This window comes from Elgaria multicarinata, chromosome 2 (assembly GCF_023053635.1).
Source record: "Elgaria multicarinata webbii isolate HBS135686 ecotype San Diego chromosome 2, rElgMul1.1.pri, whole genome shotgun sequence".
NCBI classification, from domain to species: Eukaryota; Metazoa; Chordata; class Lepidosauria; order Squamata; family Anguidae; genus Elgaria; species Elgaria multicarinata.
The window spans coordinates 1,261,900-1,288,589 of record NC_086172.1 but is presented as its reverse complement, the minus strand read 5'-3'; the positions used below and the strand labels follow the sequence as shown (position 1 = coordinate 1,288,589).

At 42.0% G+C, this 26,690-nt stretch overlaps 1 protein-coding gene across 2 annotated transcripts in view; it reads left to right on the top strand.

The window, feature by feature from the left end:
* Positions 1 to 26,690, top strand: part of ITSN2 (intersectin 2) — a 199,386-nt gene that overhangs the window by 97,284 nt on the left and 75,412 nt on the right. For both annotated transcript variants that reach the window (XM_063115903.1, XM_063115904.1), the window contains 11 exons: positions 6,186 to 6,322; positions 7,826 to 8,283; positions 9,228 to 9,349; positions 9,658 to 9,836; positions 11,006 to 11,147; positions 11,730 to 11,935; positions 13,407 to 13,471; positions 20,332 to 20,498; positions 21,026 to 21,071; positions 21,150 to 21,271; positions 23,134 to 23,230. In XM_063115903.1, the coding sequence (XP_062971973.1) occupies positions 6,186 to 6,322; positions 7,826 to 8,283; positions 9,228 to 9,349; positions 9,658 to 9,836; positions 11,006 to 11,147; positions 11,730 to 11,935; positions 13,407 to 13,471; positions 20,332 to 20,498; positions 21,026 to 21,071; positions 21,150 to 21,271; positions 23,134 to 23,230 (1,741 nt within the window). The remainder of the gene's footprint in view (positions 1 to 6,185; positions 6,323 to 7,825; positions 8,284 to 9,227; positions 9,350 to 9,657; positions 9,837 to 11,005; positions 11,148 to 11,729; positions 11,936 to 13,406; positions 13,472 to 20,331; positions 20,499 to 21,025; positions 21,072 to 21,149; positions 21,272 to 23,133; positions 23,231 to 26,690) is intronic.

Sequence of the window (26,690 nt, the reverse complement as noted above, 5' to 3'; positions counted from 1 at the left end):
TGGACCTCACAGTGCCTTTTTAATGAGGGCTTGGAGATGTAATACACCTAATGTTTCTTTTATTAATTTGTTCTCACAATGCCCAATAGTTGCCCCCTGTTTGGAGGAGGTCATAATAAGGATAATAAGGATATTGAAACAGTCTTTAATATGGGATGTTGTGTATGTCCTCCTAAACTACTATTTATTTATTTATTTCATAGAAACATAGAATCATAGAATAGCAGAGTTGGAAGGGGCCTACAAGGCCATCCCTGGCAGATGGTTGTCCAGCTGCCTCTTGAATGCCTCTAGTGTGGGAGAGCCCACAACCTCCCTAGGTAACTGCTAGTAAACCTCCATTGTCGTATTGCTCTAACAGTCAGGAAGTTTTTCCTGATGTCCAGCTGGAATCTGGCTTCCTTTAACTTGAGCCTGTTATTCCGTGTCCTGCACTCTGGGAAGATCGAGAAGAGATCCTGACCTTCCTTTGTGTGATTTAATTAATTCAAACATTTATATCCCGCCCTATATCAATAAGATCTCAGGGCGGCGTACAAATAAAAGCATACAGTATAAAACAGTGAATATACACAGCTAAAAATAAATTAAACCATAAACCAAGTTAAAACGATATATAATTTAAAAGCAGTAAAACTATTAAAACAGTTAAAACAGTGTGCTATCTTAGTGAATTCAACCATTAAAAGCTTTGTTTAAAAGCCATGTATTAACTAGGCGCCAGAATATAATCAGCGTTGGCACCAGTCGGGGGTGCCATAACAGAGAAGGCACTCTCCCTTCTTCCAACATAATGAATGTGTTGTGCTGGTGGGATGCAGAGAAGGGCATCTCCAACAGATCTCAAGTCTCAGGCAGGCATATATAAGGAGAGACGCTCCCTCAAGTATCAAGGTCCCAAGCCATTTAGAGCTTTAAATGTCATTACCAACACTTTGAATTCCGACCGGAAGCGTATAGGCAGCCAGTGCAGTTTCTTTAAGACCGGTGTTATGTGGTCTATGTAAGATGTACCCACCAGCAGTCTAGCTGTTGCATTTTGGACTAGCTGCAACTTCCGAGTCATCTTCAAGGGGAGCCCCACGTAGAGTGCATTGCAGTAGTCTAATCAGGAAGTTACCAGTGCATGCACTACTGTGGCTAGGTTGTACCTGTCCAGGAAAGGCCGTAGCTGGCGGATCAGCTGAAGCTGACCCCAAGTACTCCATGCCACGGAGTCCACCTGGGCTCCAGTGACAAAGATGGATCTAGGAGTACTCCCAAGCTACGCACCTGCTCCTTCAGAGGAAGCGCCACCTCATCCAGAACAAGTCACTTACCCCATTCCCGGACTCAGGAACCACCAATCCACAGAGCTTCCATCTTATCAAGATTCAGCTTCAGTTTATTGGCCCTCATCCAGCCCATTACAGTGTTAGGCCCTCTGAAGAGTTGTTGGGGATGGACTCAGAGGAGGAGGAAGCAGGACCTTTACAGGCAGAGGCTAGTGTCACGGCTGCTGAACTGGTGCCAGCTGGGAGTGGGGCCAACTCAGAGAATGAAGTGGAAGCAGAGCCAAGTACCAGCGTGCCGGTGATTAAACCAGCAGGGAGCTTGGCCAATTCAGAAGACACAGAGGGAGAAGCAACAAACTTACCTACACAATTGTTTAGACAGCATAGGGCGGAAAAGGAAACCCGGCGCAGGTCTCTGCGTATTTATACTAGACACCAACTCAATAGGGAACACCTGTAGCTGCCAGGGAGGGGTATTTAGAGAGCTGGGAAGCAACAGGAACTTTGCCAGAGTTTAACTGAGCATCCTGGCGAAAGCTTTTGATTCCTGCTTCGGATCGTAGTGACCTTGTATCCTGGTTGAACTTTGGACTGGCTTGGAATTCGTTACCTGCTCCTATCCCTGGACTTCTGGACTGTTTCTTGGACTCTCTCTACCTCTCGTAAGCCCTTGACTTTTGGAACGGAACTGGACTCTGCCTTATGTTTAAAACGTCTTGTACTCTGACATTAAAGAGTTAACTGTGTTATTTCATAGCACAGATAAAGACAAACTCCACCGTTTGTTTGCTGAGTTTGTGGCTGAATTCTTGGGGTTTGTCTGGGCACGCTGCCCACGTCTGTATCTCCGTCTAATTAGCTGGTCTACTGGCAGCTTTCCCGGACATACAGCCTCCAGGCACTGGTCCAGCACCTTCACAGCCCCAGCTGACTCTGATGACAAGGAGAAGTAGAGCTGAGTATCATCAGCATACTGATGACACCCAACCCCAAAACCCCTAATGACCTCACCCAACGGCTTCATATAGATGTTGAACAGCATGGGGGAATAGAATAGAACCCTGTGGCACCCCACAGCTTAATTGCCTTGGGGTGGAATAGGAATCCCCCAATACCACTCTCTGGAGTCGGTCCCGCAAGTAGGAGCGGAACCACTGTAACACAGTGCCTCCTTCTCCCATCTCGCAGAGCCGGTCCAGTAAGACACCATGATCAATGGTATCAAAAGCCGCCAAGAGATCCAGGAAGATCAACAGGGTAGCACTCCCCCTGTCTTTTACCCGGAGTAGGTTGTCAGTCAGAGCCCCCAAGGCTGTTTCAGTGCTGTGCCCTGGCCTGAAACCAGACTGAAATGGGTCCAGTTGCCCGGCCACCACTACCTAATAGTTTCTTGGAAGTTAACACAAGGTCAGTGCAAATGGTCTTTCCGAGCTCTAATGACAGCTAAAACAAACTATTATTACATTCGAAGGATAAATGTTCACCTCCTGTAATGCAATGGACTAAGAACTTAACATTATCAACATTAGAATGGGTGGTATATAGAACAGGTGGTATTCACTTGTGGGTGGGTACATGGATATTTGGTCTGCTTTTCTTGAACTATCCATAACTCTCTCCCTTTTCCTTTTTTAAAGAATGTATCTGATGGAAAACAAATGACATTTCTATGCATGTAATGTTGGTTCTCTTTTTTGTTGTTGGTCCCCCCCCCAATTTGTTTTCTGTTCTGTTTCGTTAAATTCACAATAAAAAAAGAAAAAGAAAAAATGAACCCTCCTGATGGAGGACCCTTCAGGATCCAAACACCTAAAACAGTGGTTCTCAACCTTCCTAATGCCGCGACCCTTTAATACAGTTCCTCATGTTGTGGTGACCCCCAACCATAAAATTATTTTCGTTCTTCTCTACACGATCCATTATCATGGGATGGTTTGCTAATGAAAATAATACATAACAATAGCTTTAATAATACAAAAGATGATACATAGTTCAGTCAATACAGTTTCCTAAACTATCGGAAATATGTGTTTTCCGATGGTCTTAGGCGACCCCTGTGAAAGGGTCATTCGACCCCCAAAGGGGTCCCGACCCACAGGTTGAGAACCGCTGACCTAAAAGAAGGGCTCAGTAATCTGGTAGGAGTCACTGAGGTTTTTGATTTTTTTAAATTATTCACTAATTTTCAGATACACAACCACCTAAAGCAATCTGCAATATAAAAATCCTTATAGCATCAATACAGCAAAACAAGAGGACTGCAACAGAAGACCTTCTTAAACAGATTTAAAGGGTTGAGCAAACAAATAGTCAGTTGCAATTTTCCAAGCACTTGTCAATGTTATTGAGCCTCAGCAACTAAAAATCATCCTATTGTGCAAGACTAGATTGTGCTCTGGATGTGTTCACTAATGGACCTGTCCATAAAGCAGAGCCCAGGGCCTTAGCTAGACCTAAGGTTTATCCTGGGATCATCCCGGGGTCATCCCTGGGAGCAAGCAGGGATGACCCCGGGGATGATCCCGGGATAAACCTTAGGCCTAGCTAAGGCCCAGGTTGCAACAGATGCAAGCAATTTTAACTGCAAAATGCACTGAAGGCCTCTGTAGAATGTATTGTGTCATCCTTGGGGCCAGGTTAGGGAAGGCCTCAAGCCGTCCTCTGGACAACCTTGTAAGGATGCCTTGGTAGTGAGAAATACTGCCTCTTGCCACCATAATCATCACACAGTACATTCTAAAATGAGCTCTAACTTGTAATTCATTAACTGCAGAAGTAGCTGCGTCCTTTGAAGTTCTGTCTGGACATTTGCAAACAAACAAAAAAGAAAAGTAGAAAGCATCAATTTTAGTGAATGCTGGTTTCAGTGGTTTTCAGGGAGTGGAAGCCATATTGGAGGGGATCAAGGGTAGAATTAGAAGTCAGAAAGTCAAGACACTGGGATTAAGCAGTACATTCCAGAAGTATGAAAAGAAAAGATAGAACAGTGACTGGGCAGATGTTGGAAAGGAAGGGATGGGTCAAGGGAAGCATTTTAGAAACTAGAAATATGGTGGCACATTTGAAAGCAGTAGGGCCCAAACAGCCCCTGGGAAGAGAAGTTGATTATGTGGTGGAGAGGGTGGATAAGGATGGGGAGCCAGGAGTCCTGACTAGGAGTCTGGAGGAAATTGGATCAAAGGAACATGTAGAGATGTTAAACAAAGACAACGGTGTAGTCAACTTTTCTTTCTTTCTGAAAGGCTGGGCACACCTCAAAGTGGTCTGCAGCTGCCCTGCATTTTCATTTTCTAAGAATGTTGGGTCCAAAGGCATCCCTGGAGAAATGAAAATGACAATAGAAGCCCAGCGCTTCACTCTGCAATGTGCCCAGACTCCCAGTTTTAAAAAAGAAAAATGAGAAGGGAAGGGGAAGGGGCTTTGGCAGGTGCCAAAGGAGGTCTCCACAGGTTCTGTGGTGCCTCTGGGCACTGCACTGAGACCCTGGCCTCCAAGCAGCTGGTGGTTGCCCTGGTTGGGATGATGCAGCACCTGCAGGGTGCCAGGTGGAGAAGGCTCCCTAGAACAAGAGAGTCCTCTGTGTGGGATGGGTGGGCTTCATCCCATTCTCATTTCTTGCCACTACAGCATCTTAAACTCCCCTATTCAATCATGGAGCTAGGTTGAAAAGGGGGAAGATACACATTCTGATAACCCAGACCGCCGAAGGTTTCAGGCATTCCTTTTTCCTTGCACCCTGTTTGGGCACAGGCACTGATATTGCAGGTGCATTGCTTTATATGACAAGAATAGTTCACGCTGTTGAGTTATGGCTTTATAAGCTGTTTAGTTATTGCACAGACTGGGCTTCTGGCACATAACCTTTTGTGTTAAGTTTCTGTCTGGGCCCTTACAGAAACTAGCAGAGATTACAGCGGTTCCCAGCCAAGTCAGCAAAGACGTGAATTAAGACAGAGATTTGTATAGGTTAAAATAAACCTTTTTACTGGCAAATAAATATATAATTTAGTTATGGCAGTACAGATACAAATACTTACAAACGGTCAGTCAATACAGCTCACATGAGAGACATGGAAGTTATACATGCACTTGAAAATACATTTACTTTTATAGACAACCTGTACAATGATGCAACTCCTTGCAACCCTTAATTGAAGACAATCAGTTAGACAATTATTCACTTATGATACTCAGTGTCCAGGTGTAGAGTTGACCTTTAAGTTTCTGCTGAGTCTTCTGTTCCTCCAGATCCTCAGCAATTAACAAATCAATGGAAAACATAACCAGGATCCATTTCAGGATCCAACACACGCATGCAAATCATGCACCAAAGTCTTGAAATGGGCTACAAATATATTACAATAGTAATATACTATTATGATGTTCAATAGTTGGAGCTGCTCAAGTGGAGGGAGGCACCATATGGTCTAACACTGGCCCTTGTGTAGGATTACAGACTTTAAACACATGGTTCTTTTCACGTTTCTCTTTCTACTGTATGCACAAGAAAAATGTTCACATATCCTGAACTTAGCAAATGTCAGTATTAAGCTGAATTCTTTTCCAGTACTCTTCTTTTACCATTCCCTTGTATTTTTCTACTCACATTCTGATGGATGTATTTCATAATTTTATTAGAATTAATTAAATGTTCCTCTTCTCATTTCCTCCATCGTACCATGCTACCTCATGTAGCAAAAAGTTGTTATTATAAATGTAAATAAACTTCAGGAGCATTTGAACAACTTCTAGTTAATTCTGAAGCTGTCTGCTAAGGAGATTGAACATCTCTTAATATAGAATAGCCTTGCCTTTTCATTTTAGGACTTGGATTACATTGTATTATATTGATTTGTTTCTCTAAAAACACTGTTTTTGTTGAATTTTCCCTTCCATTTTATATCTTATTAGGAGCTAAGAGAAACATACTGCACACAACAATTTGCACTTGAGCAGCTCCACAGGATTAAAGAAGTTAAAGTCCAAGAACTAGAAAGAAAAAGGACTGAGCTTGCACAGAAAAAAAGAGTAGAGGATGAGGTTGCACGGTAATGTGATGATCAAAAACATTCCATTTTTTTCTAGCACCTTCACTGTCCTTTCTCAGATCACAGGATAACACCTTTTATATTACTGTTTAATCTGGCATTTTGGGGGTTCATTTCTGTTTTAATGTTAGCTTTTATTTTTGGCCACTTTGGCTTTCATGGTCCTTATGTATTCAATGCTGTATTTTTAAGGCTAAACTCCTTTGGTCCCTGGTTGGGCATCCCAAGAGACAATAGGCTACTGCAGACCTCTCCCTCCATGGGAAACTTCTGCTGCTCTGTCTGCCCAGCTGTTGCTGTTGGCTGTGGTAAGCCCAAGAAGTGGGCATTCAGGTGCAAATACCCATTGTTATCCATCAGACCCAAATGCCCTTTGTTTCCATGGAACTGTATGTGTGTGAAGAGCATGCCAGGGCTGGCTTACTTTTTTGGTAAGAAAGACAACACAGTAGCAAAGAAGTAAGAAAAATAGGGGAAATGCACCTTCTGCCCTGGCCAGGTAAAGCTTTGGATTTGGTGGTGGTTCTGTCACAGATCCCCCCTCCCCTTGCCCCCATAGGATTGCTCTGTACATGTTAAAATTTTACTATTTTTATTTACACACACACACACACACACGATTGATGCTATGGTTAGAAAAGTAGTAAAAAAAATCTTTGTTTGGAATTCACAACTCTAATAGGACTACATGGAAAGCCTAAATGTTAAGATAACATACATCTTTAGAGAGCTGCACCTGATCAATAAGCATTCATTAGGACACAGAAGCTTTATAAGAAATTGCTGAATATGAATTTAACTGACAAGAAGTATCTTCTTTTATGTATAATCAGCTTCCCCTTATAATCAGTTTACTAGGGTACAACCAAATAGCTAAATGTAACAGCAGTATTTGTTAAAACTCCTGAATAAACTCTCAAAACAACCACCGGTTAACCAGTTCTATCCTTATCCACGTGCAGGCCTCAATAACCAAAAAAAGGTTAAAGCATATGCATGCATATATTTTCCTTTAACTCTGAAAACTATAGGCTGGTGGGCCTCACTTCAGTATACAACAGCAGAACGCAAAAATTGTAGTTTCTGCAGGTTCTTATGGGGCAATGCCATGGGGTGAGCATTTCCCACACACTTCAGGCCATGTTTTTGCGGCATAAACTAAGTAAGCGCACGTCTTTGACATCCAGCATTGGCTTGCATACCTGAAAATACATACACTTCAGTGGATAGTATGCATCAGGATAACTTACGATATCGCTCAGCTCAATCCTTTTAGTCACCCCGAGACCTTCAAAGTTACTGAAATACAATAATGTAAACTTAAGGACAGCTACTTTAAGGATGTATTATTTATTTATTTATTTATTACATTTCTATACTGCCCAATAGCCGGAGCTCTCTGGGCGGTTCAAAAATGCTTAGTCTTTACTATTCAGCCTTGCTTTTCAACATCAGTATCATAAAGATTGTTTCATTGACAGTGTTTTCCCCACTTTTTAAAAGAAAAGCAAAACGGGAAAAGGAGAACTTGTGGCAGGAGAATATCCGGAAGGAGGAAGAAGAAAGAAGAAAGCGACTACAGGAAGAGCGAATGCAGGAAAAAATCCACGAGGAAAAACAAAAAGCCGAGGAAGCTGTTGCACAAGAGAGGGAGGTCCAGCAACAAAAACTGGCCCATGAGAAGCTCGATGAAGGGCAGAGGAGCAAACAAGCAGAGATTCTCAGAGATGCTGAGCAGCAAAGGCAAAAGCAAAAGGAAGATGACAAAAGGAGACAGACGAGGATTGCAAAAGAAGCTGAGGGGTGGCAGAGAACGTTTGATGAAGCGAAGAAAAGGAAAGACACAGCTAATCTGCAAGAGTCAGAGAAACCTATTTCTCAATTAAATTTAAATGAAAAAATTGTAGACATCCTAAAGCAGACAAAGGGACAAAATCTTAAGTCAACATTGAAAAATGAAGGTATCTTACTCATGTTATTATGAGGATTGGCTACATTGGAGTTTGGAATAATGGCCGGGGCCATAAGTTTGCCTCAGCCAGCAGGGACATTACCTGGGCGGAGTCCCTGCCAGCAGATGGGAAAGAGGCAACTTTCACCAGTTCTCTCTTCTCCCTAAAGAGAGAATTGTGCTTTGGAAAATACGCTGCATAGGGCTTGAGGTAGAACAGGGAGGTGGTGGTGCATGGAGAGGAGAGCATCAGCAGAAATGGCCTCTCTTCCTCCCTCTACTTCCATCCGTGGGATTCTCTGCTGGATCTTGCTCACCCACGAACAGAAGGGTGCCTTCTGTTCACAGTTGCCTGTGAAGAATCCAAGCCCTTGAATTTTGGTAGATGTGTACACTGTGGCTTTTGGTGTTTCCAATTAAGTAGTAGATGTGACCTTGAAAGGGCGAGAACGATTCAAAAGTGCTAACACACTGCACTGGTATCTTTGATCAAGTCGATATTGGGCATTTACCATAAGTGAGAGACCAGTGTTGTGTAGGGTGACCATATGAAAAAGAGAACAGGGCTCCTGTATCTTTAACAGCTGTATTGAAAGGGGAATTTCAGCAGGTGTCATTTGTATGCATGCCACACCCGGTGAAATTCCCTCTTCATCACAACTGTTACAGCTGCAGGAGCCCTGCCCTCTTTTGTATCTAGTCACTCTAGTATAGCTCCTGCAGCTGTAACAGTTGTGATGAAGAGGGAAGTTCACCAGGTACATACAAGTGACACCGGCTGAAATTCACCTTTCAATACAACTGTTAAAGATACAGGAGCCCCGTCCTCTTTTTCATATGGTCACCCTAATGTTGTGCATTTGTGCAGACTCTGAAGTGGATACTAACTGGTGTTTTAAAAGTATCATAATAGATAGGATTAGCAGCCAGTAATGGTTTTTCCTTGACTTTCAGGACATGCTGTTAGCGACTCTGATCCTAGGAAATCGGTTGGCTTTGTGAATTACAAAGCTTTATACCCATTTGAAGCAAGGAATCATGATGAGATGAGTTTCAATTCTGGAGATATAATTCAGGTAAGAAATGGGTGATGGAATGATATTTTCCATATACTAAAAGGGAGAGGCGGGTAAGAAATAAATATATTCTGGCTATTGGGCGGTATAGAAATGTAATAAATAATAAATAAATTATTATTATTATTATTATTATTATTATTATTATTATTATTATTAAATAAAGCTTATTTCTCTCTCTCTACAATATATCCAAAGCTACATACAGCAAAACAAAGAATTAAAACAAGTAGGAAATTGATAACATAATAGTTTGTCAACAAACCCAGTGTTCCTTGTTGACTTTATGTACGTTCTCTTTTCTCCAGGTTGTTGAGAAAACTGATGGAGAGCCTGGTTGGCTATATGGCAGCTTCCAAGGGCATTTTGGCTGGTTTCCATGCAATTATGTAGAAAAAATACCTGAAAATGAAAAAGCATTTTCACCTCCTAAGAAAGCATTACTTCCTCCAACAGTATCGTTACCAACTGCCTCAATTTCAGTAGAGTAAGTACATCTTAATACACCATCATCACACAGAACATAAAATATATTTGATGTGACATCATTTGAGAAAAATCTACGTAATAATTTTGGCTACTTCGACTAAAATGTGTAAAAATATTTATGTTGAGTACTAGTTTTACCTGTTTTGTGTATTAAGAAAAATGGATATGATCCCATGACTCACCCACATGCAAATAGTATTTGTGTTCTTTCAATTCAGAAGTGATCTTTCTCATGAATACCCTGTGGCTGATGAATGCCAAGGGTTGGTTTCAGCTTCATTAGGAAGGAGTGGGCAAAAGATCTTGATGTACTGATGGATCTTTGGATGATTTGCAGCAGATCAGCAAAAATTTCTAGCTCCTATTTGGTTAAAAATAGCAACAACAAAACGACTCCCCTACCACCCTAAATTATACTGCTGAGATGAGGAAGAAAGCTTGAGTTAACCAGGTGTGGTATTTTATGTGGAAAGACTGTGAGTGCCGTTCAGTTAAGCTACAGCTACATACAGAAGCCCAGCTCCCAGAGAGGGAGAGAGAGAGATGGGAGTGAGACAAGCAGGAGCTTGTCAGGGGGAGTGTAGTGGAAGAGGAGACCAAGGCAAGGAGGAGGAGAGAGGCCTCAAGTAAATCCAGAAGGACTGCTGGCAAGGGACGGGTTGCACCTCACAAGGGCTGGGAAGAATGTGTTTGGCCACAGCATGAAGAACTTCGTCAGGAGGGCTTTAAACTGAATCCTACAGGGCAGGGAGATGCAAACTTGGAGGTGACAAAGGATAAAGGCCATGCACCGTAACAGAGAGAACAGCACCCCCGAACAGTCTTCACAGTAGAATAGGAAGCCATACTATAAAGCACATGGTCTTCAATGTCTATATACTAGAACTCCAAACAAATTCCTGAGCTCAGGATTTCTTAATCCTAACTGTATGTCCATCTAAATTCTAGTAAAAACGAAGTAGATCCTGGCAGCCTGAAGTCTGCCCACCCTCTGCCTCAGGGGATGTATTAAGTATTGAATTGTGAAGCACACAACCTCATTCCTGGCGCATCATGTGCACAACATCTTGCATGCATATTTGAAGCTTTGCTACATCCCAACTAATTACTCCAGCTGTTACAAATACCTAAGAATACTACCTTTATGTTTATGTATTGAATTTGCAGGCCTTTGTCGCCAAGTCAACCAGCAGAAGAAACAGATTACCAAAATGCATCTTTCTCAAGTTTGAATGTTAATGCATGGCAGAAAAAATCTGCCTTTACCCGCACAGTATCCCCAGGATCTGTTTCTCCCATCCATGGACAGGTATGTTCTATTGAAAGGACAGCAATTTATGTTCCTCTATCCTTGTATTGTTCACTTTGAAGAAAAATATCTTATTGAGACACATAATTGAATTTTCAAGCAATGTGAAGCTTACAGTCTGCAGATCTGGAATTGGCTAACCATTTATTTATTTGTTAAAGGGATTTCTGCCCTGGCCTTTCCACAGATTTTCAGGACAGTTACAAACCAACCAAACCTATACCGCTTTCTTTCTGGTTTTATTAAGTGTTGTTATGGCAAAACTGGCCATAACCCTTTCTGTTTGAATAGACAAAATCTTATTTGTGTGCTGTTTTGGAGCTGAATTGTCCTTACAAGGACAACTGACTTAGTCATCCATAGCAATGAATATAAAAATACTTCAGTGAGACGAATCATTTATATCCTCTTGACTACCCCAAGTAATCTAAATTTAGCCATGTTCTGCCTGCCTTCTTGTTCAGTAGAGTTGCTAGTTTGTATTAAATTATCAAGTGCAGATTTTTGTGTGGAAAGGCCTTAAACACACACAAAAACCAAAATTGCACAAATAGTTGACACTAATGCATTGTTTTTTGACAGGGGCAAGTTGTAGAAAACTTAAAAGCACAGGCGCTTTGTTCCTGGACTGCAAAAAAAGATAACCACTTGAACTTTTCAAAAAATGACATAATTACTGTGCTGGAGCAGCAGGAAAATTGGTGGTTTGGAGAAGCAGGTGGAGGAAGAGGATGGTTTCCCAAATCGTATGTAAAGATCTTACCTGGACATGAATACCAAAGAGTGGAGTAAGTAAGGTTCTGGGCATTGTCTTGACTAAATATGCTTAAAAATATGACTGGTAAGGCATAGAAGATGAATTGAATAGTGAGGCTGGGATTCAGAGACATATGGGCGCACTACACATTTTTAAAAAGAGATTCAGTCTCTTTCTGACAGATTCTCCCTTATATGCCCAAATAACTCTTTAAACTCTGCTGGCTAGATCTGAGTATAAGACCTGAGAGCAATTAACTGGGGCCTTAGCTAGACCTAAGGATTATCCCAGGCAAATGGAGGGGTCGTCCCTGCCTGTTCCCGGTATCCCCTGTGTGTCATTTGGATGTACAGGGATGATCCCGGGATATAGGCCTGGTCTAGCCATGGCCAAGGAAACTGCCACCAGCGCTTTGCATGTTTTTCTTTCTTTCTAAGTTTCCCTTTAAACTGTTCTTGCATTAAACCCCCAAGTTGTGCTTTGAACTCAGAGATTTTAAAGAGATATTTGTGATTGAGGGACAAAATTTTATATGAATACACTAGAAAATGTTGCAGGTGCACAACTGCCCATCTATATCCTAGCCTCAGCATCTACATAGGTGGAATTTTCCAATGCCTTCTACAATTCCTTTTGTTTTTCTTTCTTTCTTTTTTAAATTATGAAAGCTTTCATTTCAATTATTTATTTATTTTAGCATTTTTATCCCGCCCTTTAACCAAAAAGGCTCTCAAGGCGCCTTACAAAAATATTTCTTAAGCCAGTCCCACAGGCTTACAATCTACAAGAACATGACACAAAAGGAAAGTGTGTTGGGAGGGAAGAGGGGAATGCATATAAATACCTGATTAACTTCAGTACCTATCCCAATGTTTGCTCTGAAAATGCTCACAGCTTAGGTCAGGTATTTGTGAATTATTATACTGTTGCTAGAAAAAGTAATATTGAAGGCACAGGGATAAGGGGCTGACAAAATGCCTCTGATGCCTTGTAGTTATGATATCATAGAATCACAGAGTTGGAAGGGACATTAGAAGTCATCTAATCCACTGTCTAGCTCAATGCAGGATCAACAACAACAACGACATCTCTGACAGATTGCTGTCCAGCCTGTGTTTGAATGCCTTTAGGGAAGAAGAGCGACCACCACATTCCAAGACTTATGAGGTTATAAGTGTGGTTTATTTTAACAAAACTTAGTTATGATTAACCATACTTTAGAGTTTGGATGACACACTAAACTGTGGCTAATGTAAAATGGAAGGGGAAGCTTCCAATCTCCTCCGTGGATTTGCACCAGGGAAGAGAGGGAGCGTATGAGCCAGGAGAGAAGTGCATGAGCTCATTCCCATCACAATAAATCATGGTTTTATTGTTACATTTGAATATAACCATATTTTCTCCGCATTTCCTGATATTCATAAGTTTGATTCATATATCATTGAATAGTGAACACTGCGTCTTTCAGTGGCCAAAATAACTTACCTTTTTTTAATCTACAGACCAGAAGCTGTTTATGCAGCTGTAAATAAGAAACTCACAACACCATCTTATACGTTAGGAGAGGGTAAGAGTTGCATTTAAACAATCTCCATCTTAACCTTTGAACTTGTGTATGCATAAATTGATACTGGGTATTCTTAGAACTAAATATTGTTTTAGACATTTGTGCCCCCAAACTAGCATATATTTAAGTGTATGATATTATGAAAACCTAGAAAGAAAAAAACTTGTAACAATCAAATTAGGAAAAGCTCTATGTTCTGGTCTGTATGTATTCTACTTGAAGAGTTCAATTTGTTTTCTAAGGTTTTTAATGCAATGATTTAAGGAAAATGTGGGACAGTGCAAACTAATGTGAGAAAGGATGGGGAAAGAGTATGAAAGATATGCATTAGATGGCCTTGGGCCTGGCCCAGGTAAAGGAAACATGGAATCATAATTATGAGAGAGAGAGAGAGAGAGAGAGAGAGAGAGAGAGAGAGAGAGTTGTGTAGCACACAACATCTTAGTCCATGGCCAGTGGGACCCTCCCTTATCAACTGAACTTCAACTATACACTAATTTCATGCTTGACAACTTTACTCAGCAACTTGAATTGGGAATAAACTTGCTTTTAAAAAACAACGCCAACCCTGCAGGCCTTGAGTAGACATCCATGAGAATTCCATTTGTAGGGTGAAAACTCAACAGAACTTTCCAGTTCAGCCCTGCAGATTTCGTTCCATTTCTCCCTGCTGGCATCGACTTGATCTGTAGCGAGTCGAGTCCAATACATGGACTCTGGAGGGGTTTGACAGTGGCAATTTGTGCAATTTGTGCAAATGATTTTTTGAAGTTTTTGTTCATGTTATTGCTTAATCTTAGAATCATAGAACAGTAGAGTTGGAAGAGGCCTATAAAGCCATCAAGTCCAACCCCCTGCTTATTGCAAGAATCCACCTTAAAGTATCCCTGACAGATGGTTGTCCAGCTGCCTCTTGAAGGCCTCTAGTGTGGGGAAGCCCACAACCTCCTTAGGTCACTGGTTCCATTGTCGTACTGCTGTTAAAGTCAGGAAGTTTTTTCTGATGTCCAGCCAGAATCTGACTTCCTGTAACTTGAGACCCTTATTCCATGTCCTGCACTCTGGGATGATCGAGAAGAGATCCTGTTCCTCCTCTGTGTGACAACCCTTCAAGTATTTGAAGAGTGCTGTCATGTCACCCCTCAGTCTTCTCTTCTCCAGGCTAAACATGCCCAGTTCTCTCAGTCTCTCCTCATAGGGCTTTGTTTCCAGACCTTCCTGATCATCCTCATTGGCCTCCTCTGAACCCCCTCCAGCTTGTCTGCATCCTTCTTAAGTGTGGTACCCAGAACAGGATACAGTACTCAAGATGAGGCCTAACCAGTACCGAATAGAGGGAAACCAGTACTTTGTGCGATTTGGAAATTATACTTCTATTAATGCAGCACAAAACAGCATTTGCTTTTTTTGCAGCTACATCACGCTGTTGGCTCATATTCAGCTTGTGATCTACAACAATTCCAAGAACTTTCTCATTTGTAGTTTTGCTGAGCCAAGTATCCCCCATCTTGTAACTATTCATTTGGTTCCTTTTTCCTAGATGTAGAACTTGGCATTTAGCCCTATAAATTTCATTCTGTTGTTTTTGGCCCAGAGCTCCAGCCTATCAAGATCACTTTGAAGTTTGTTTCTGTGTTCCAGAGTATTAGCTATCCCACCCAATTTTGTGTCATCTGCAAATTTGATAAGCATTTAGTAAAATCCCAGTTAATGGATGGCTTTGGAGCAATAGAATCTGTCGAACATGTCGTTTTGCGTTGTAACATGTATGATGAATGCAGAAAGAAGTTAATCTTTCCATTATTAACAGCCTTTTCTGGATGGAACCCCACAACTTTGGTATCAAATTTTTTAAGGGATGTGTCTTCCCTTATTACTGAAAGGGTCTCTAAGTTTCTTATGACCTCAATGCAAATTAGAAAAATAACTTTGCAATTCTCCTGAGAGGAGGAACTTCACAAAGCTGTGTTTTGTGTTTATGTCACTTTTTATCTATCCTTTGTATGTTTTATATTGATTTCGCTGGTCTGCAACTGGAATAAATAATAATTGAATTGATAAGCACTTCCTCATCTAAATCATTCATAAAAATGTTGAAGATCACTGGGCCCAGGACTGAGCTCTGTGTTACCCCACTCATTACCTCCCCACAGTTTGAGAAGGTACCATTGGTCCCCACTCTTGGTCCCCGCTCAAGTTAAAGGAAGGCAGATTCCGGCTATACATCAGGAAAAACTTCCTGACTTGTTAGAGCAGTACAACAATGGAACCAGTTACCTACAGAGATTGTGGGCTCTCCCACACTAGAGGCCTTCAAGAGGCAGCTGGACAACCATCTGTCAAGGACGCTTTAGGGTGGATTCCTGCACTGAGCAGGGGGTTTGACTCGATGGCCTTGTAGGTCCCTTCCAACTCTGCTATTCTATGATTCTATGATTCCTCGAGTCCAATTCTGTAGCCAACTGTGGATCCTAATAGTTGTTCCATCTTGCCTACTTTTAGCTAGTTTGCATCCTTTATCACTTTATCAAAAGCTTTGCTGAAGTCAAGATATATTATGTCCTCAGCATTGCCACAGTCCATGAAGGAGGTTACCCAATCAAAAAATGAGATCAGATTAGTCTGGCAGGATTTGTTCCTGACAAATTCATGTTGGCTTCTAGTAATCACTGCATTGTGAGAGCAGCGCTTATTGGGTAAGGCTGGCGAAGGGATGAGAACTAATTAGACACACAGGCATAACTGGGTAATAAATTAGCCACAACTTTATTGACTCACTTGAACAAGCTTGGCGGCAGCATAGGGCGTGGATCCTGTAACCGGCCAGCCCACCTGCTGTCTGATTCCCCTTCCTGGCCCGCATGCCAGGGGCACCGGTGGTGGATGGTAGGGCCAGGGACACATCATGGCGTGGACCGTTAATGTGAACCCCTTTCCACCTCCCCGGATGTAGCCAGCTCACAGCCCCCATGTTGCCAAGGCACCACATCCCCGAGATCCCTCGTGGGAATCCTCGCCGTGGCGGAGCAGGGAGGCCAATCCCACTCCCCCTCACCAATGGATCCAGCCCAATGCCTATCACGCCTACATAAGTTGTGACAAATGTTATAAAATGAAGCATCCACAGAGAATATACTGATAGTCCAGATCAACTTATTTACAATAGAGGTTACAATTACAATCTTGCAATGGGGAAGGCAAAAACCTTGCACAGACTTTGCCAATTGTTGTGCAGGTAAAATTCCTTCCCAGCCCCATTAACTGGCGACTACTTCTGCCACTGCAAGACATCTTACTACCAGGAGTGGGGAAGCCAGCAACTGCAATCCTGGAGCCTCATGGAAGGACTACCTGAGGTTGAACTGGAGGCAGAGAACAAAGGAGCGATCTCACTCTGCTGGGCCTGCCTCTTTGGCCACACCCATCATCACACTGATTGGCTCAGCAGTACTCTCCTGGGAAGGTGCTGCTGCTGCTGCTGCGGTATACTACAGCACTGCTCTCCACCAGCCTTTCTCCCTTCGCTGCTGGCAAGTGTGCCTCGCAGTTCACTGCTCCTCATTAAGTGGGGAACTAGGCTTGTTTTCAAGATCCTTATAGATTGACTTCTTTATAATCTGCTCCAAAATTTTCCCAGGGATGGATGTCAGACTGACTGGTCTGTAGTTCCCAGGTTCCTCCTTTTTGCCCTTTTTGAAGATAGGGACAACGTTAGCCCTCCTCCAGTCGTCCGGCACCTCACCCGTCTTCCATGATTTTGCAAAGATAATAGACAAAGATTCTGAGAGTTCTTCCGCTAGCTCCTTCATTACTCTTGGATGCAGTTCATCGGGCCCTGGAGATTTGAACTCATTCAAGGAAATTAGGTGTTCTTTGACTGTTTGTTTATCAGTCTCAAACTGCAATCCTGCCCCTTCAGCTTGTACTTCACTTTTGCAAGGGGGTCATAGAACCACCATGTCTTTCCTGTCTTTTACTATGTACATACCTGAAGAAAGTTTTCTTTTTTGCTTTTAGCATTACTCACTAGCCTCAGCTCATCCTCAGCTTTAGCCTTCCCGATGTCATTCCTGCACTTCTGTGCTACCTATCTGTACTCTTCTTTTGTAGCCTGGCCTTCCTTCCACTTCCTATGTGTCCTTTTTTTGTTTTCAGGTCATCTCTAAGCTTTTTGTAGAGCCACATTTATTTCTTCTGTTGTCTTCTATTGTTTTTTCCAAGTTGCAATTGTTTAAAATTTCCTTTTTAAAAAACTCCCACCCATCTTGAGCTCCTTTTTCATTAGGGTCACTTGCCACGGGACCTTACTTATCATAGTTCTAAGTTTATTAAAATCGGTTTTCCTGAAATCCAGAGTACGTGCATGGCTACACTCAGCTTTTGCTTCCTTTAAAATCAAGAACTCAAGTATGACGTGGTGACTTTCCCCCAGAGTTCCCATAACTGCCGCTTTATCCACTAAGTCATCCCTATTGGTCAGTATCAAGATAAGGATAGCCGATCCTCTTGTTTCTTCCTCCACTTTCTGTAGGAGAAAGTTATCAGCCACACATCTCCGGAATTTCTTGGAAGGGCTGCTTTTGGCAGTATTTATCTCCCAATAGATATCTGGGTAATTGAAGTCCCCCATCACTACTACATTGAAACACTGGCAATTTGCTTTTCAGAAGTTCCATCTTTGTCTTCTCCCCGATTGGGTGGTCAGTAGTAGACTCCAACTATCATGCTTCTTTTATTCCTTGCCCCATTTATTTTAATCCAGATGCTCTCGACGGGGCCCCCAGGCTCATCCTCCAGTATTTCTATGCAGGGATAAGTATTTTTAACATATAGTATGACTCCGCCTCCCTTTCTATTTCTTCTGTTCTTTTTGAACATATTATACCTTTCAATTGCTGTATTCCACTCATGGGAGTCATCCCACCAAGTTTCAGTTATACCTGTCAAGTCATATTTGCCTTCATGTATTAAGAGCTCAAGTTTGTTCTGTTTGTTTCCCATACTCTGGGCATTCGTATCTGGACATCGAAGACCATGTGTTTTATAGTCTGCTTCTTTCCTACATTATTTTGAAGAGTATTTTGGGTTGCTATTAGAGCTCTTCTCTTTGTTATAGTGCATAAACCTTGATCTATTGTTTCCTCCAGGTTTACATCTGCTCCCAGCGTCTATGAGCTCAGGGGAGAGCTGCACTGGTATAAATCAGTGGATATGTGATGTTGTGTATGAATTTGTTGCTCTCATATTTACAACTAAGATATTTTGCAGTTATAATTTGACTATGTATGTATGTATGTATGTATGTATGTATTTACAGTATTTCTTGGCCACCTTTTAGAGTAGGAGCCTTTCCAAGTGGTTTACAACAATAAAATATATAATAAAAACCAATGTGGTATTAAGACAAGTACAAACACAATAAAACAGCAGCAGCAAACATTCTACAACAACAACAAAATAAAGCTTACAACAGACAACTACAGCTACAACCCAGTCTAATAAAACGTAGGGGAAAGCCAGAGTAAAGTAGCAAGTTTTCAAGGCCTTCTTAAAAGTCTGCAATGATCAGGCCTAGTGGACCTCCAGTTGCAACTCATTCCAGAGGTGTGTGGCCACTGCATGCGGAAAAGGCCCTCACTTGTGTAGTCGTCCACCTAACTGCTCTCACAGGGGGGGCAAATAAGAAGGGCCTGTCTTGATGATCTTAAATGTCTTGATGGGCAGGCTGATAGGGGTGAAGGAGGTCCTTCAACTAATTTGATCCCAAACCATTTAAGGCTTTAAACTAAAAAAACCAGCATTTTAAGTTGGACTCAGCAGATCAGTAACCAGCGCAGTGGGCACAGTATAGGCATTATATGATCAAGTTTGCCTCACCAACCCCAACACTCAAGCTGCTACATTCTGCACCAGCTGACGTTTCTGGACTGTCTTCAAGACAGCCCCAAGTACCGTGCATTACAGTAGTCACTGGTGCATAGATAACTGAAAAAAGATCTGTCCTCTCCAGACTGAGCTGTAGTTGGTGTACCAAGCTAAGCTGGTAAAATGCACTCCTGTATACCACAGTCACCTGGGCTTCCCCTCTTAGTGCAGAGGCCAGGAGGACTTCCACACTGTGCACTTGGTCTTATAGGGGGAGCCCAATCCCACCTAAGACCAAATGTAAACCTCCAACCAGAGTAGTTGGTTGCCCAACCCACAATATCTCTGTCTTGTCTGCCCTGCTACATGCATTGGGCCAGATATTTCTGAGACAGCCTATGGTTGACATGGTAGCCATGAAACTCTGAGCCTCAGCATGACTACTGACATACCCCAAAACCACAAGCCTTAGGGTCCTCAATACTACACTCGAGACCACCACAGTCAGCTCACGCAGGAAGACTGTTAAGCAGCTGGGTGGGTGGTACACCAGCAGAATCCCAGTCCTGCCTCAGGTGCCCAACACTGGGTGCAAACACTCAACACTGACTGAGAGTTGGACCAGGGAGACGAATGCCTTAGGACTAAGGCGATCCCCCATCCCTGCCCCTCCAGTTGAGCTTTGTGCTGCATAAGAAACTTTGGTGGATGCATTTGGGAGAGGTTAACTCCTGTGCTTCTAACCTATCAAGTTTTCAGTGACACAGACTATGAACTTTTGCCGCAAGCATTGAAAAAACTTGCTGCAATTGTATTGTTTTTGTTTTGTTATTCCTTATTAACGTTTTTTGTTTTGTTATTCCTCAACTAATTTTAAATAAATAAATAAATGTTTCAGGGTTTGAGAAGTTAAAGGGATTATATGGATAAATGTGTTACAGTCCTTAATCATAGACACTTTCACCATATGGCTAATATTCTCTCTTCTTTTTCAGAGTATATAGCACTGTATTCTTACACAAGTTCTGAACCTGGTGATTTAACTTTCACTGAAGGTGAAGAAATATTAGTTACTCAGAAAGATGGGGAATGGTGGACTGGAAGCATTGGCAATAGAACTGGAATCTTTCCTTCAAACTACGTCAAACCAAACGATCATGATGTAAGGCTTCCTTCAAGTGTTTTGGGGCAGGTATGGGATCCCAAAATAAAAACTGAAGCCTTGATCAAGAGATACTTTGTAGGCAACACCAGGAAGATATAATATGAGGCAACTCCCCTCTTCCTCAAATTAGCTGCACTGTCACTTGTGTAGCATTTCTGGTCGTTGGGGGCAGGAGGTCATGATCAGTGCACTCAAACTTGAAAACCTCTTGAGAGGAGCACCGTGTGAACAGGTGCAGTCTTCAAAAGTGCAGTTTACAGGAATAAGCAGTCTGGTGGCCTCCTATAATTACAACTCCTATAATCTCTGAGCACTGACCGTGCTGGTTGGGGTTTATGGGAGTTGCAGTCCAACATATTTGGGGAATAGGCCGTTCTTTCAGAAAAAGAAGAGGTGAAAATACTTTTTAAACATTATTTCATCTGTAAAAAATGAAGCTGAATAGGCTTAAGTTAAGACAGTTTAGTTAAGTTACATCACTGCAGCAAATTAAAGTGGATTGTTTTTCTTTTCTTTTGTTGTAGAGTTCTGCCACTGCTAGCAAATCAGGACCATTAAATAAAAAACCTGGTGAGCATCGGCCAGTTTTTCTGTGTGTTTGTTTACTGTAGTGATTCACTTTTCACTGATGCCTCCATCTTCTTTCAGAAATTGCTCAGGTTACCACAGCCTATGCTGCATCAGGGACAGAACAGCTGAGTCTCGCCCCAGGGCAGCTGATACTAATTTTGAAGAAGGACTCTAGTGAATGGTGGCAGGGTGAACTGCAGGTAACAGAGAAAAATCCTTGCTTATTGGATAACATATTTAATAAACTGGGAAGTGAACAAAATGTATCATTCCTGCTATGTGTGGTTATTTAGAGATTGAAAGCAAAAAGATTTTTTTTAGCATTTCGACATTAACTTTGGAAATTAATTTTATTTATTTATTTATTTATTTATTTATTACATTTCTATATCGCCCAATAGCCGAAGCTCTCTGGGCGGTTCACAAAAATTAAAACTGTTTTGAGAATGAGAAGAGTTCTTAGTAATTAAAAGGCTACTAATTGACCATGTCATGCATTCATATATTCTAAACACTTTTCATCCTGAAAGATCATCACCTTCCTGAATTTAAAATGTATTTGTTTCATATACTCATCCACTTTGGATCACTTCACACTTTGATCACTTTTAGTTAACTGCAGGAAATATTTAGTAGTGTATATTTCCAGGTAATGTGCTAGTCACAATTGTGTGTAAAGAGAGCTTCGGCTATTGGGCGGTATAAAAATGTAATAAATAAATAAATAAATAAATAAATAAATAAAATAACCTTGCCCATGTTCTCACAGGTGTGCATATACTCAGCCATAAGGATCTTTAGACATTGGTCATATCTTACAGGGAAGTCCACCCAAAGAAACCACACACATACCATTTAGAGGAAAAGCCACAGTACATTTATTGATTACAAATAAGGATTTAAAATGCGTATGTTGATTTGGGAGAAATTAATTTGGTCGAGCAATGCTGTCTAGACATATGATGCACCTGCAATGCTTCCATAAAAACTGCACCCTATGGTGAGAAGATTAGCTACGTTCTCAGCAAGGTTGGTTCTGTAACCGAAAACAAGGCTGCAGATATGCATGAACAGTCCATTCTGCAAGGAAGGATAGATTGGGATGAGAATATAAGGAGGAGGAGATTGGGTAAAGTGAAGACCCTAACAATCATGGGTAAGAAAGGGAATATGAGGGTGGGATGAGCACTGGAAGTGGTGTGAAGGGAGCTAGGAGGAGGAGGAGGAGAACTGAACTTGAGGAAGGAGGTTGTGATGCAGCCGTATCCAGCATTCACTCACTATAGTTTAGAAGGGATCGATATGGAGCTTGTAAATGCGTTCATGCAACTTGTATGACTTTCTGATGTGTCCTGGTCATGAATACCTCTGAACCAGCCTGTGGGGAAAGACAAACTCTTTGAAGAGCTTGTCTTCCTCACAAGAGGGAACCCCAGATATGCAGCAAACCAAACAGGAGCCTCAACCATGATTCTTGCCACTAAGGAAGGGCTGCACAAAAGTGCCTGGGGCTACATCCAAAAGCAAGTCAAAGGTGAGAGCCAAAATGCCTTCAAAACATGCACACACACCTACACACATCACACCTACACACAGATAGAGGGGTTGGAGAATACATTTGTAGAAGAACTTCCAAGAGCGGTATACCTTTTCCTGGATCACAATGACCCATTCCTGAAGACTGGAAACTGGGGAACTTTTAAACTCTGGAGCTGAAGAGCCGCCAGCAAAAATGTTCCCTTTTAAAATGAGGCGTGTATTCTCCTGCAGGCGACAAGGGCCTGCCCTGTCAAGCCATTGCTAGCGTGGGCAAAAACAAAGCTAGGGCATTGGGAGCCCTGGCCTCCCTGAAGAGGCAGCAGGTGGGATTCTGGAGTTTGCCTTCCCATAGACAGATCAGCCTGGAATTTGGGGTAGCGGATGCACAACAGAACCAAGCGCCCAAGCATGTTTGTGGCGAGAACACGTGGAGTTTGCCTGTCAAGCCATGACTGGTACCAATAAAAAAAATGAAACCCTTGCTTGCCTGTTGACTGATGGGAGTTTTTAAATTCTTTTGCAGGCAAGAGGGAAAAAAAGACAAAAAGGATGGTTTCCTGCTACCCATGTGAAGCTTCTGGGTCCAAGCACTGAAAGGACGACCCCAGCTGTTCTCCCAGGTGGGTGGCTCAAGCTGACTTACACTTTGTTTAGATTTAGGAGTAAACAACACGTTAGATGTGTTTCCCCAAATAAGCAGCTTCATGAAGTGACCAGTTTGAGCTGAGAAGTGGCAGAGGGGAATACTGTTTGGCGATCTGCTCCAAATTATTTTCCTGAGTTGGTTTTCCTTCATAAGGTTCTTAATGTGTGCTTCCCACACGGAGGTTTCCATTCTGATAACGCCCTCCCCAAACTGCTTTTCTCTACAAAAAAAATGTCTATGGAGACTGCTTGCTACATGCATTTGAATATAATGTATAATTAGGCCCTAAGTCTGAGATTGTTCTGTTCGTAGTTTTTCAATAACGCTTCCCTCCCCTCTTGATCACTGCACAAGTCACTGGAGCTGGTGAATTATCTCACTGGCAGCGTCTTATTAATCCAAGAAAAACATTTAGTAATTATTATGTGAGTGAAGTTAGCATGTTAAACAATGTAACTGAGACTCTGTTCAATCAGTCAATTTATTGAAGGCAACCAAATACAAGTTTTAGCCAAACAAGTACACACAAATTATACACAGAGTATAAAAGCGTGTCATATACAAAAATAGGTAAGATATTATAAAACGTTAAAACATACATCCACCTACAACTGAAACCTTACATCTCGAAGCAGGCCGCATGAGTTTGTCTAAGCTGAGCAGCCTTCACAGCAAATTTGGCTGTGTTCAACATTACAAACCTGTCTGTACTGGACAGCAGGTATTTGACCTTGTCCATATCACTGAGGGTAGGAATCACCCTTAACAGCTTCTCTAAATATTTTTCCCTGGGTGTTTCATACAGTTTGCAGTGTAGCATATAGTGTATGGTGTCCTCTACCCATTGGCTGCCACAGATGCATAGGCGCTGATCTCTGGGGATTTTCTTGAATCTTCCTTCCATAAAGTTTGATTTCATTGTCTGGCAGCGCAGGGCAGTAAATGCCCTGTGAAGGGATGGATTTAGTTCAGATAAGTACCTCTCTATCCCATGGCGCCATTTTAAAAAAGGGTGGGTATTAGAAAATTTGGATAAACAGATAGCCTCCATATCCTTTTTTACAAATAGCTCTTGAAGATGCACTTTGATTTTATGTCTGCTAAAATAAATTCTAGCTGCAAGAAGGGCATCTGGATCGAGCCCATATTTCTGTAGTAAAAAATTATTTTTAGCTATCCAGGTGATTTGAGATGGTGAATGTGCCTGATCTTCTGTACACCGTTTAACCTGTTCATTTACAGAGTATTTCAGTTTTTAAAAATAGTAAAAAAAATGGCCCTCAAAATAAAATATAAAATTGGCATTACACCTACTTCTGCTCACAGGTAGACTGTGGGCATTCTTGGCAGCTGTCCCAGTAAGATGTGTATAAATGTATTCCGTACTGACTCCAACTGAGTGGGCTCTGGAATACCTTAAATTTCTGTCCCCATAAATCGTCTGAGGAATAAACTTGGCAGCAAAAAAACTCTTAGAGCTAGCAACAGAAGACTTCCACCCTTCACTCTGGAAAATTTCTACACTGACTGTGTTGAACTTGGGGCTTTTAGTTTATTATCTTGCCAATGCCTATTCCATGAACCGTTATGCGCAAAACAGGTCCCCAGATAGTTGAATCTATTGGACTGTTCCAGCAGATGTTTGACTAAGAACCAACAGCTACTGGGAAATTGGATTTGTCAGCTAGTTGTTCAATAATGTCATTCACAAAGGTATTAAACAGCAAAAGAGCTAACAAATAGCCTTGTCTTACACCTTTGGTTGAATCAATTTCCCCTGACAGCTGGCCTTTCTTGCCTACACTGAATTGGAGCTTGGTACCTGTATACAAATTCTTGATAAAAGTCAAGACGTGCCTGTCCACCCCAAGTCTCCATAGTTTCCGCCATAGGATTTATCCCATCAAAGGCAGTGGTCAGATCGACAAAAGCAGCATATAGATATTTCCTTGAGGCACCTGCATTTTTCTCTCTCTGATGGTTTAGAACAGTGGAATCTCCTCCACCATCTCCTCTGTCAGTCTGTTCCTCCCTCCCTTGCTGCCGCCCCTCAATCCAAGCCGATGGAGAATAGGAAATCATTCCAGGGCCCCCCTCAATGGAGTAAGACATTGAGACATCACCCTCAATGGTACTTACTTCTGAGTAGACACACAGAGAGAGCCAGCAAGCAAGCAAGCAAGCAGAGAAGGAATCCGCTCTCTCTCACCCCCTCCAGGGCTCCAGGCATGCCAGGCAGGAGAGCACATGGATGGGAGCTAAGTTCAAAATGGCCACCGAGAGGCTATCTGTCTGCATAATTAAGATATTAAGCTCTTCACTTCAGAGGTTATTACTACTGGAGGCCATATAGGTGTATCCTTAATATCAGGAAAGTGAATGGGTGCAAGAGCCCTTATTATCAGGCCTGGATCGAAATCAAGGTTAAATATGTGTTTAAAGTGAGTCTCCCAAGTCTTTGACCCAATGTGAGCCTCTAGGCCATATTTCACTTCCTCTAGCTCATCAGACACCAAGTCCTAAAATGTCTTAGAATCTTTACAGACTGCAGCACATTCAATTTCTGCCCACATTTGTGCATAAAAGGAGGCTTGTTTGCTTTTCAGCAATTTCCTACAGAGGCAGCACTTCTCAGCCCACACTTTCATTGCAGAAGTGGTGACATTGGAGCTAACTTGCCTACCTAATGAGTAAAGTTCTCGTCTTGCCAATCTGCATTCTATACCTAAGCATCTTGAAGACCAACGGCTTGACTTATAGGGTTTGTTATTTAAAAAGAGAGCACTTGCAAATTGCACAATACCATAATAGATATTGTAATAATGGTTCACAAGTCTCTTTTCCCAGCAACGTCATAGAATCATAGAATAGTAGAATTGGAAGGGGCCTATAAGGCCATCAAGTCCAACCCGCTGCTCAATGCAGGAATCCACTTTAAAGCATACCTGACAAGATGGTTGTCCAGCTGCCTCTTGAAGGCCTCTAGTGTGGGAGAGCCCATGACCTCCCTAGGTAATTGGTTCCATTGCCGTACTGCTCTTAAAGTCAGGAAGTTTTTCCTAATGTCCAGCTGGAATCTGGCTTCCTGTAACTTGAGCCCATTATTCTGTGTCCTGCACTCTGGGATGATAGAGAATTTATTATTATTATTATTATTATTATTATTATTATTATTATTTATTACATTTACTCTCTGGGCGGTCCTGGCCCTCCTCTCAACCAACTTCTGCTCGGGGCTCTTGGCAGGTGCTGGGAATTCCCGATGGCGGATGAAATTTTTACTATGCCTGAAACCCTCCTGATAGAGGTATAACAAATCCTAAAAGTTTCATAACAGTCAGATGTACAGTTTTCAAGTCCATTGTGGAGATACAAACAAACACTTCCTTTTATATAGATAGAAGATTTTTCTATACCGCCTGTCATGTAAAATA